The sequence below is a fragment of the Hylobates moloch genome, unplaced genomic scaffold (assembly GCF_009828535.3).
Source record: "Hylobates moloch isolate HMO894 unplaced genomic scaffold, HMol_V3 SCAFFOLD_3, whole genome shotgun sequence".
In the NCBI taxonomy this organism is placed as follows: domain Eukaryota; kingdom Metazoa; phylum Chordata; class Mammalia; order Primates; family Hylobatidae; genus Hylobates; species Hylobates moloch.
The window spans coordinates 49591575-49605006 of NW_026652278.1; the positions used below are offsets into that span (position 1 = coordinate 49591575).

The following is a 13432-nucleotide window of genomic DNA, read 5'->3' on the forward strand; positions in this document are numbered from 1 at the left end:
TGTACAATATTGGAAAACAAACAAAAATAGTTCAAGAAAAACACAATTACTCATAGTCCCATGATCTACAGACAGTCATAACCACTTCTAACATCTTGGTATATTTAAGTCTATTATTTTTTTGGAGGGGTGATATTAAATATTTTATATACTTGAGTATACTGCATATATAAAGTGCTTATGTTGAAAAATACAGAAAACACAAAAAAATGCAAAAGAAAAAATTAAAATGGCCCTAAATTTCACTATCAAAATATAATCAATGCCATGCTTGTGTACTTTTTTCAGTCTATTTTCTGCCCTTTTGAGACATTTAATTTTAATATTCAGAGTGACCATGCTGATTTTAAATCCTGTTAACACACTGTTCATTGCTTAAAAATAGAAGTGCCTTATATCACATATGAATTTCATCACATATGGAACTCATAAACTAATTCATGTTACACATGTGGCAATTAGAATGCTTTTTTGCTTTTTTTAAACAGATATGCTTTTATAGGTTAAAAATGTATTTTTATAGCAATTTTCCAAGCTCACTGTTACACGTTAAAAGAAAATAAAAATTTAGCCATTTTTATGATTACTAGAAATAGAATAGTGAAACTTTTTGTTTGAATTGTTTATTAGATAAAGGAAGCGATTCTAAATGATGCATAGATCAAGAATTGCTTTACAGTACTATATTATTAGAACTAGGAAGAATCAGATCCAGAAGAGGATCTTTAAGGGAAGAATGTACCCCTACAATGTGGAGTTCAGTTGACAGATCAAAATTCTATTGGATTCCTGGATTTCATATCCAAACTCTCTAAAGTAAGATTTGTTAGTCTTTTTACACTACAACAGCCCTATTACTTACTTATTTTCACTTATCAATGTGATGTCATAAACAATTTTTTACTAGAAGGATGGATCACTTTTGAACCCACGCCTGATCTAGACTATCTCTCTTCACTTTGTGTATTTAAAACAACTTGTCTGGATAAAAATTCTTGGGTCATAACATTATCCCTTACAAAACAGTGAAACTGGTTCCATCGCCTTTTGTCATTTTATCACGCAAATGAGATATGCAGGGCTTACCTAATTTTTGTTCCTTTATGAGTAAGATATTTTTATTTCTGTTTCAGTGATTTTTAAACATATTCAGCTACTATTCAAAGAAACATGGCTACCTTTTCATTGATTTTTGCCTGTAATATAATAAACTCTAATTCTTTTTTCGATTTTTTGCTTCTGTTATAAATACTACAATTTTAACCTCAGAAATAACTGTCATTATCAGGTTGTATTTTAATCGTCCTATAAATATATTATTTTGATCTATTTATTATTTATATCTTTTTTCCTTTTTCTTAATATTGCATAAATTTTCAATGGATACACTTCATGTTGTCAATTTAATTTTCACATGCCTTCTCATTTCAGGAAAGGTTGAATCCAGGTGCTCAATTGATTTTAGGAGATAAAATTTAATTATAAATTAGGCACAGTAAGATATTAACAACAATAATAACAAAATAGAATAATTATAGAACTATAGTGTAATAAAAGTTATGCAAATGTGGTTTCCCTCTGTCTCTGTCAATATCTTATTGTATTGTACCATTGGTAACTGAAACTGAAGGAAGCAAAACCACAGAAGAGGGTTAACTACTATACCCCAGTTGGACTGAGGGGAAGGCACTTTAAAGACTACCACCACGTAGGAAAGAGTCAATTCTCACAAGAGAAAGTGAAGTTCTTTTACCAGAAACAGGAGAAGGATTCAGGCCGTGTAAAACACACACACCATTTCACCAATCCATACCATTCTGTTTTCTCCTAAAAATGTTAAACTGTTTTCCAATGGTTTCTGTAGGAGAAAATTTCCAGAGTTACATATTCTCCCTCTGGGTCATCAGGTTGTTATTTCCTGATTTTCCATATTTAGTTTTTTAGCATTTATTGCTGATCCCGTTTTTCCACTGCTTACTTATCCTAAAAAAGAGATAGATCTGCCCAAATCCAGCATCAACACAGGAACGTGGTTTTTTTTTCCTCGTCATTTTCATCTACAGTGTACTCAGTTACTATATGCAAACCCTTTTTAATTCTAGGGGCAGGGTATACAGGTCCCGTCCCAGGATGTAGCCAACATGAATTGATTACTGCTATGTTATCCTGAGATGAGATAAGTTGCTAAACCAATGTCATGTCTTATTATTTTCTCAAGCACATGCAAACATGTATTTCTGCCTCCATTGATGGATATGGGGCCTAATGTTGTGTTATTCAGCATATAATATATAATGAACAATCTACCCTGCATCTCACCTTCATGACTGATTACCTTGATGATGATGATTTTGATACTGCAATGTACATATGAATGTAGAAATAAGTAAAGGGTGAGCAGGAGATTGTACTGTATACAGTAGAGTGACAACTGCCTATTTCCTCTGTAGGTACACAATTTAGGCTTACAGAGTGGGCAGTGGTTAACATACCTACCTACATTCATTACACTGTATAAGACTGTTCTGCTTAATCAAGCAAATCACGGTTAGATCATCCAACTATTCTCTTTTCACAGTTCCATAACTGTTTAACTAGATTCTAATAATTAGTATTCCATTGATTTGGATTTTTAGTATTTTGAATTTATATATTTTTTTTTATTTAGAACATTGAAAGATGCTTTATCAGCTTTGTAATTAGATACCGTTTAAGGTCGAAGTGTGTTTTTAAACACTGTGGTTTAAAGGCAGTGTATAAAGTCTTTTTCTGCCTTCTCCATCTTTCTCTATTTGGACATACTGTTTTTAAATAGGCTGGATATAAGACAGATAAACAAGCTAAAATGTATTTGCTTATTTTTAAATTTTAATTAAACTATATTTTAAAGTAATGTGTTCTGTTTTGTGTAGAATGCAGAAAGCCACAAGAGAATACGGCTATTAACAGCAACAACAAAATGACAAAAAAGTGCCAGGTTATACTAAAATCATAAATTTCCTTGAGCTGAAGTCACAATGTGAGCAAAAAAACAAATTCCATTGAGTGACAATTAGGATAATTTCAAGGTGAGATGCGACCATACATTGCTTCACCTTTGGCAGAACAGGTTAAAAGTGGCTGTAGTCCCAGCTACTCGGGAGGCTGAGGCAGGAGAATGGTGTGAACCCGGGAGGCGGAGCTTGCAGTGAGCCGAGATTGCACCACTGCACTCCAGCCTGGGCTACAGAGCGAGACTCCGTCTCAAAAAAAAAAAAAAAAAAAAAAAAGTGGCTGCCATAGGCTGGGCAAAGTGGCTCATGCCTGTAATCTCAACACATTGGGAGGCCAAGGTGGGATGATTACTTGAGCTCAGGAGTTTGACAGCAACCTGGGCAATAAAGTGAGACAATGTCTCTACAAAACAAAACAAAATAGCTAAAATTGTAACAAATAAGGTTAGAATTATAGACACCCACAAACACAAGGGGAGTCTCCCCTCATTCGAAAACTTCTTTGCGTAGATTTCTGTAAGATAGATTGGGGGACAAGGCAGGACACAAGAGAATATTCCTTCATGGTGTAGGAATAGGAACAAATCAGCTAAGTCTGGTGCACAGGCAGCAACCCTTATGCAATTCCCCAGACCTTTATCTCATATGAAACAAGGGCCGTAAGTATTAGAGGGAGGAGGAGTAAGTGTGCCCATCCCTGGTGCTCAGGCAAAGGTCTACCGCTTCTGGAAAAGAGGTATAAGCAAAAATCCCCTACCCCTGGGGGAGGAGCAGGAAGTCCTCTCAGGCCTAAGATCTTTCAGCAATACAAAGTAGAGGTCTACTATGGATTGAGAAGAGGCAGAAAATTCTCTTGCACCCAAGACCCCATGTAAATGTGAAGCAGAGGATGGCTGCCATGATGCCATAAGAAAGAGGGGGGACAAAATCTTGAGAAAGCCCATACCAGGGCTTACACATGCAGGCTGTAGAAGGAGAACAGAGGAACCCCTATTCCATGCACCACCTCTTCCTTAAAAGAGTGGAACCCAGCAGCAAGGAGGAGCAGTCTAACACTGTGGGACAGATGAGAGGGTGGACAGAAACCTCTTCTGTGGCACAAGCATATAGAGAGCACTGAGAGCTGAGGACTGAGTAAGAAGACTGAGAAAACCCTACAGCACGCAGCCTCTATTCTAAGAATGAGTTGACACCATTCCACCAATAGAAGAACTTGAAGCTTTTGGCACAGTGGAGGTAATAATTGCAACAGCAAAATCCAAATAATTCCTGAATAGCTTTACTCAACAGAGTAAATGCCTGTAATGCCCATTTACAGGCATAAACTCTATTTACCTCACTCCTTACTTACTGTTCTTCCACACCATGTCTGGCATTCAATCAAGTAGGACACAAAAAGCCTACAAAAATATAAAACAACCATTTTCAAGAAATGAAGTAACAGAGCCAGATAGAGATAACCCAGATACTGGAACTATCAGACAGGAACTTTGATTCAACTCTGATTAATACATTGCAAAATAGCAGAAAGCACAAACATGCCTGAAGCGACGGAGAAATTCAGTAGAGTGGTGGAAATAATAAGAAATAATCTAATAGAAATGCTAGAAATATCTTTCTAAAAAGATAAAAAGATGAAGAATTTCTTCAGTGAGCTCATCAATAGGCTAACGCAGATGAATCAGTGAATTCAAAAATAGGGCAGTAAATATTATTCACACCAAAATAGAAAGAAAAAACTGTGTGTATATGTTGGGGGGAGGGGAGCAGAGTCAGAACAGAACAAAATTATGAGAAATATCAAATTGTAATTGGAATCCCAGAAAAGGAATAAAGAGAAAATGGGCTAAGAAATGTTAGAAAAAATGTCTGAGAATATTCCAGAAATAAAAAAGCACAAAACTCAAAATCAAACTCACAAAAAAATGCAGCTCCAAAGAGTTGAGAACTACGAGGATAAAAAAGCAGGATAAGAGTAATATATAATTATTGCAGAAAATCTAAGCAATTCAGGTAAGCAAAAATAAAAGAATTAAAATACTGATAAGCTGGCCAAACAAAATAAGTTATTAACATGTCACTAAAAGTCATTCCAGTCCTCTCTATGCATTTATGAGCTTTTTTATTTTTGATTGTCAAAATATATTTTTTCAAATCAAAGTAAGTTCCCAGGACAAATTATTATGATGATGATTTCTAATCCTTTGACCTGAGAATTCCAACATCCTTAGAAGCTCACATTTTAAGGTGAAAGGAAATTGAAAGAACACTTCCATTGACCTGGACCTGCATCTTAATATTCTAGTACATTTATTCAGTGTTAAAAACTAAATAATCAATAACTCTCATAACTACAGAATAGATACCAATACTTGGGCATTATCAGCCTTGGAAACACACACACACACATACACACACACATATACACATGTATATGTATGTGTATACAATTTTATTATAAAATCTTTCAAGAAACAATTCTAGAGTTTCAAATAGACCAAGTGACTCTAAGCTTACTATAATACTTCAAGGTGAAGACTGCTAAGGCAAAATTTTCATATTTCATGGCTATTCTATCTTTTCTTCAATATAAAAATTTATTTTATTTATTTATTTATTTATTTATTTATTTATTTATTTATTTATTTATTTTGAGGCAGAGTCTTGCTCTGTTGCCCAGGCTGGAGTGCAGTGGCACGACCTCCCTCACTGCATGCTCTGCCTTCTGGGTTCACGCCATTCTCCTGCCTCAGCCTCCCAAGTAGCTGGGACTACAGGTGCCTGCCTCCACACCCGGCTAATTTTTTGTATTTTTAGTAGAGACGGGGTTTCACCGTGTTAGCCAGGATGGTCTCGATCTCCTGACCTCGTGATCCACCCGCCTCGGCCTCCCAAAGTGCTGGGATTACAGGCGTGAGCTACGGCGTGCAGCCAAAAATTTATTTTATGATTTACATATATTCTGTTTTCTCCTTGCCTGCTAGCTGTGATAGTTATTTTATTGAATTTAGATGTTTACTGTCCATAATATAATTTAGGTCTGGAAAAACTTATTTAGAATTAAAGATGTTCATCTTGTATTTCATGGTGTCAGTTGAAACCCAAGTGGCTTTTTTCCCCCAAATATTTAATCTCTAGAAGGTTTGCTAGTTAAATTCAAATTCTAATCACCATGATTTTACTCTTTAAAGTTAGCCCAAATATAATACATATTTTTATATTCAGGTAAAAACACCCTAAACTCAATCAATCGTGAAATTTAAAAACAAAACTAATGTATGCAAAAAATACAGAATGCAGGTAGATTCACATTGAAAAGAAATGTGTTAATTTTCTGACAATCGAAAGAATATATATGAATTACTTTGAAAGTTTATTCCTAAATCAACTTTTTAAGTTAATAAAACTTACAAAAAATTGGCTTGGTAGATCTAAATGTTGCTTCATTTTTGTGGTGACTATAAAATCAGAGTGCAAGCTATTACTTCATTCATCTATATTTCCTCCACAATTAGTATCCTGTTTTTCACATGGCCCAAATATCTATTAAAAATGAATGGATGAGGCCGGGTGCGGTGACTCACACCTGTAATCCCAGCACTTTGGAGGCCAAGGCGGGCGGATCACGAGGTAAGGAAATCGAGACCATCCTGGCTAACATGGTAAAACCCCGTCTTTACTAAAAATACAAAAAATTAGCTGGGCGTGGCAGCGGGCGTCTGTAGTCCTAGCTTCTTGGGAGGCTGAGGCAGGAGAATGGCGTGAACCCGGGAGGTGGAGCTTGCAGTGAGTGAGATTGCGCCACTGCACTCCAGCCTGGGGGACAGAGTGAGTCTCCGTCTCAAAAAAAAAAAAAAAAGAATTGATGAGTAACATGTTAAATAACTATGGCTTTTAAAAAATTTTAGCTGATATTAAATCATTATTTTATTATTGCCAAAATAGAAGTGATGAAATTTTGTTGATGAACACATTCAAAATAAAACTAAATTCAGAATGTATTAATTTGAATAAAAATTGAATAAACAGATATTTACAAAATAAATAAAAATACACATAATATAGATATATTTGTAAATGTGTATATGGATATATTTATATGCTGCTTAAAAAGTATAGACAAAGAAAAACTAAATTATGATGTTTCACATATAGAGTTTGGCATGACTGTATATACAGGCACATATAAACTATTATGATTGATATCAATATATATTTTTAACTAAAAGTGTTTCATTTAGATAGAATTTCATTCCAAGACCCAGTTGGACACTAGGTGTCACTAGAGTAAAGAAAATTCTGTTAATGATTTTTTTTTTTTTTTTAAGTATTTAAGTGTGCTCGAATAACATCCAAAGAAAGCAAGTAGCAGGATTTTGTTTAAGATTTTTTTTTTTAATAATTCTATTTTTAGGATTTATAACTCAAATATTTAAGTTCCTGCTAGGATGAAATTTCACACAGAGCATGAACTTAAATGGGAATGATTATCTCACCTGCTCTCCACCTCGAAGTAAAAGAAAAAAACAGATACTGATTTTTGCTGATTTAGTAGACCTGTAAGAAAGGTGGATTTCTTCTTAAAATGCAAGCATATGAAAATCATTGCAGAAAAACTGCCCCTTTAAGAATCTATGCTTTCCTCATTAATAGCCAGTGCCCTTGAGCAAGAGTGAGGAGCTGGCAGCAGGTGATTTCAAGGAGCTGTTCCTTGTTCTTAAGTACAACAGGTCATCTGATGCCCATAAAGAAAATGGGCCCTCTGAAGTCACTGTAGCCCACACTTAGATCTGAAAACTTTAAGGCATGAGAATCCTAGGTATTGTTCCAGGTTCTTTGCTTACACTTCACTTTCCATAACTATTTGGTGGGTTTTAAACTTTAAGTACTTACAGCCTCAAATCAGAATCATCTATGGTTGCTATTGTAACCAAAGAGCTGTTACAGATAACAAAAAGCACTTACTTAAAAAGCTCATTTCGGTCGATGGCTCTGTTGGTTTGGGGGTCAATTGCATAGACAGTCAAGTCACATTTGGTGTAATCTTCTAGGGAAAAGGCATCTCCATGCCGGCGAGCTCCAATGGACTCCACTACGACCTTGGCACCAGGAATTTGTTCCTGAACATAGCGATCCAAGATCCTATAAATCAAACAAAATACCAACATGACAGTCCAATGGGCTTTCTGGGAGAAAAAAATTACTCTCAACTTGAAAAGACATTTAGTAAATGAAAAATGATGACAGCCTAGTTTTTGTTAATGTTTACTGAATATAAACCCTTGAAAAACATTCTTTATATTTTTTCAGCATTTAGCTCCCAATGATGCTAGAAGCTGAATAAGGTAGAAAACGTCACTAACCATGTCCTATTTAACTTCAGGCTTTTTGAATTAATGATACCATTTAAGCTTTTACATGAGAAATGCCAAATATGCTGTACAAATAAAGCTGTCTATACTTTATAGGAGGCATGGGGTCTTAGAACCCTTGACTCCACATGGTTGGGGTCATAAATTACATCTCCCACTACAGCCTGTGACACATGACATGTAGCTATATGCTAAGAAGAGGACTAGGATGCCTGTTTTCCCAAAGGTATAAAAATCCTTACAGAATCACAGCAATGGGAGAATGTGGAGATATTTTGCAATGGCAGGATTACCACATTAAGATAAAAATATGGCATGCAAATCTCAGACACTATTTAGGTGAATAGAAACAACACACACCATCTGGTATAAATTACTGATATTTAAAAAGCAGAGATAATGTTAATCAGTAAGTAATTTTCCCATCTCATCACTGGATTTTATTTTATTTTTTTTATTATACTTTAGGGTTTTAGGGTACATGTGCACAATGTGCAGGTTTGTTACATATGTATCCATGTGCCATGTTGATTTCCTGCACCCATTAACTCATCATTTAGCATTAGGTGTATCTCCAGTCATCACTGGATTTTAACTGAAAGTATGAATTATTACCATTTCCCAAATGTCCCATTCCTTATTAAAAACTTTATATTATTAACCCAAGTATATAAACATTAAGAGCATATAATTCAATATTTATAGATGTTTAAATTTAAATAACTTAATTTTAATTACTATATATGATAAATATTCTAAAATTTATAGACTCAATGCTCTTTTATGAGTCTATATTTTGAGTTTTTTTGGGGGGAGAAGGGCAATATATTCTAAAGTCCTTTGATACATCAGAAAATACCTTTTGCTTCTAATGCCACAATTGATGTATTTCTTGGCTAATGAAAGTATATTGCCTTAAGAGTCTGGTATGTGCTTAGTTGGTCCTTGTTATTAGAACAATGAGGTTACTAAACTTTGGAGGAAATGGCTTTACCAGTGCATGCCAGGAGACACTACCAATCATAGTGAAATGTTTGTTTGCTTGCTTGTTTTTAAATGTTTGTAACCCAGCACTGTTGAAGTCTGTCTTATTGAAGTACTATTCATTCTATTCCTTTTCTGTCACCACTCCACGCCCACTGGTCTCTCGGCTTCGCAATTTCATTTCTGATGATATCCTTGAAGTAGACTAAAGAAAAGATGATGTGGAAAAAAGGAGGAGGAGCAAATTCACTTGGCAAATATCAGTTAATAGTTGAATGCCTGCAATTCCAGCTAGTCGGGAGATGAGACAGAAGAATTGCTTGAACCCGAGAGGCGGAGGTTGCAGTGACTCTAGCCTGGGCGACAGAGCAAGACTATCTCCAAAGGGAAAAAAAAAAAACAAAACCGAGAACCTGAAGATAATGGATGTACTGAGAGACACAGACTAGCCTAAAATCATTTGGACTGTGTTTTATGTTTTTTTTCCTGAGAGATTTATGCTCATTTAACAAAAATAAGAGAGGCCTCGGAGTCAAACCATATTATACTCTTGACATTTTGTAGGAGGCACAAACAATAATGATATAACGTTGAGCAGCACAGAGGTCTGGCTTCAATTTTAATTTCCTTTGCTTTTCAATTGCATAACCCTAGACAAGTAATCTTAAGCTCTCAAAGTCTCAGGTTTGTTGGTTTGTTTGTTTGTTTGTTGAGATGGAGTCTCATTCTGTCGCCCAGGCTGGAGTGCAATGGGGCAATCTCGGCTAACTGCAACCTCCACCTCCCGGGTTCAAGGGATTCTCCTGTCTCACGCCTAGATTACAGGCATGCACCACCACACCTGGCTAATTTTTGTATTTTTTAGTAGAGACAGTGTTTCACCATGTTGGTCAGGCTGTTCTCAAATTCCTGACCTCAAGTGATCTGCCTGCCTTGGCCTTTCAAAGTGTTGGGATTACAGGCATGAGCATCACATCTGGCCATCTCTGTTTCCTTAAACAGAAAACAAGGAAATAATATATCACATGGGGTTGAATGTGCATTCAATGAAATAAAGCTTTTACACAGTTCCTAGCACACAGTAACTATTCTACAAAATGAATATTATTTTTATTAATTTGACTTAAATATTTCCATTAATAAGCTTCTTCCTTGTCTCAAATTCACTCAAGGCCTTTAATTCATTTGTGGAATTAATAGGAAAGTATATTTCTCACTAGTATAATCAGTTCACAAATCAAAACGCAAACAGGAGTACATAGTTAAAGACAATGCAATAGGTGGCTGTCTGTCCCAAGACTTTGGTCTAACAATTCATGCCTTCTCCAGTGGATTTTGGCATTGATTTGACATGTTCCAAGGCAATCCTTCATATATGCATAGATTAATTGTGTGCGATCCTATAGTGAAGAAACATATCTATTGCACTTGGGTTCTTTTCTATTTTTCAGTGTAATACTGCAGAATTATGTCACTAAAAAAATTAGATGTGGAATAAAATATAACTGTACTAATTCCTTCATGGTAGCAGGGAATCATGAACAAAAGAAGTCTAAAAACAAATTATGTCATTTAAAACATGCAATAATATCTTCACCTTGAGCATTTTTTTATTAAACTTTTAAAGATCTTTTGGGATAAAGTATATATTATGATAAAAAGAGATATAGCCTAATCTTAACTGCTCCCGTATCTTTTTCTTATAAATGTATGTAAAACTAAATTTAATACCTTTTAAATGAGAACACATTTTATAAAAATCTATCTTTTCATTTATTGTCTATATTTATATACTAAGTATTTTCTACATCTATATTCATTACCTATATGTATATAAATTTCGTAACATATATACATATACCCCCCCACAAAGAAAAAGAGATTTGCAATGATGTTTATCTAACCCATAATACTTGTATCATACACACACATATCAAGAAAGATGTCCATAATGATGTTTATATAATGTTAATAATGCTTAGAGCTGGATGGTATGATTTTGAGTTTACCTTTTATAACTTTCTTCTTCATATATTATATTGCTTAAATTTCTTTATAATGGGAATAAAAGAACAATATAGTTATATTTTTAAAAAATCTCTTTAACTCCCTATTTCCTTTCCCTAATTTCGTGATTAAAAAAAGTCTTCATATAAATCTATATTTTCTAGTTTAAAAATGTAAAAAATTAAATTGGATTCAGGGCTTTGTCATAAAATTATAGCAAAACTCAGGCAAGTGTTAAGTAGGAAAATTTTCATTTATTCATTCCTTCAACAGATGTTTATTGAATGCCTATCCTGGGCCAGATGCCATTCCAGACACATGGAATATATCAGTGAACAAAACACAATCTTTGATGTCAAAGAATTTACATTCAAATTGAACAAGACAAGTAACAGATAATGGATTGATAAAATTGGTAAAAGTGTTCAGAATAAGTATCATTGAAACTGATATTTGAGCAAAAACTTTAGGGAACAATGTGTGCTGTGGCTATTCTAGGAATGAGTGTTCTAAGAAAAGAGAATTGCTAACTGCTTGTGCAAATGTCCTGATGTAGTAGTGTGTGGCCAGAGCAGATCACATGGGGACTTTTAGGACTGTAAGAGCATTGTTTTTGGTTCTGAGTGAGATAAGAATCTGTTGCTGGTTTTAAATACTAAAGTAATACGATCTACCTTACATTTAAAGGAGGCACACTGGTTGCTGTGTTGAGACTAGGCTGAAGTAGAATCAGGAAAACTAGTTAGAAAAGAACTTAAGTACATGAAGGTTCATTAAATGCTCAGCCTACTCAATAATTTAGAAGAAAAGACACAACCCAATCCATGACTATTAGCCATATGAAATAAAATATAAGTATCAGAGCAGATATAAGCAAAACTTTGACCAAAAAGAAAACACAAAAAAACAAGAAACAGAAAATTTGCTTTTTTGGAAAAAACATGATATGATCATAAAAACAGACACTTACACCAATGATACAGAAGAGAAAACCCCAAAATAAATCCACACTCTTACAGCCAATCATTTTTGACCAAGATGTGAAGAACATACACTGGGGAAAGGACAATCTTTTAATGTATGATGACAAGAAACTGGATATCCATATTCAGAAAAATAAAAATAGATTCCCATATTTTTCAATGTATAAAAGTCCACTCAAAATGGATTAAAAGCTTAAACATAAGACATAAAACTGTAAAACTACTAGTAGAAAATATTGGGAAAAGACTTCAGGACATTAGTGTGGGCAAAGATTTTGTAAGACTCCAAAGAAATATAAATTTTCCAATGAAAGCAAAAATAGGCAAATGGGATTACATTAGGTAGAAAAGCTTTTACACAGCAAATGAAACAATTGACAAAGTAAAGAGACAACCTATAGAATAAAAGAAAATATTTGCAAATATCCAATCAAGAAGAGATTAATAACCAGAATATATAAGGAACTCAACAGATAAAAACCAAATAATCCAATATAAAAATGGGCCAAGGATCTGAATAGACAATTCTCAAAAGAAGATATACAAAGAGCCAATAGACATATGAAAAAATGCTCAACATCACTAATCATCAAGGCAATGAAAATCAAAATCACAATGAAATATTATCTCATCCCAACTGGAATTGCTATTATCAAAAAACAAACAAACAAAAAATAACAAATGCTGATAAGGATATGGAGAAGGAGGAACATTTATACATTCTTGGGGGGAATGTAAAGTAGTACAGCCATTATGGAAAACAGTATAGAGGTTCCTCAAAAAACTAAAAATAGAACTATAACATGATTCAGGAATCCCACTGCTAGGTATATATCCAAAAGAAAGAAAATCAATATATCAAAGAGGTATCTGCATGCCTGTCTTTATCACAGCACTATTCACAGTAGCCAAGATATGGAATCAACCAAAATGTTTATCAACAGATGAGTGGATAAAGCAAATATGGTATATATATACACACAATCGAATATTATTTAGCCATAAAAAAGAACAAAATCCTGTCATTTGCAGAAACATGGATGAAACTGAAGGTTATTATGTAAAGTGGAATAAGCCAGGCAAAGAAGAAATA

General features: G+C 34.3%; 1 protein-coding gene across 2 annotated transcripts in view; it reads right to left on the bottom strand.

Annotated features, from left to right (window-relative positions):
- Window positions 1-13432, bottom strand: part of PCDH15 (protocadherin related 15) — a 1777335-nt gene that overhangs the window by 23963 nt on the left and 1739940 nt on the right. For both annotated transcript variants that reach the window (XM_058436255.1, XM_058436254.1), the window contains one exon: window positions 7959-8135. In XM_058436255.1, coding sequence (XP_058292238.1) covers window positions 7959-8135 — 177 coding nt within the window. The remainder of the gene's footprint in view (window positions 1-7958; window positions 8136-13432) is intronic.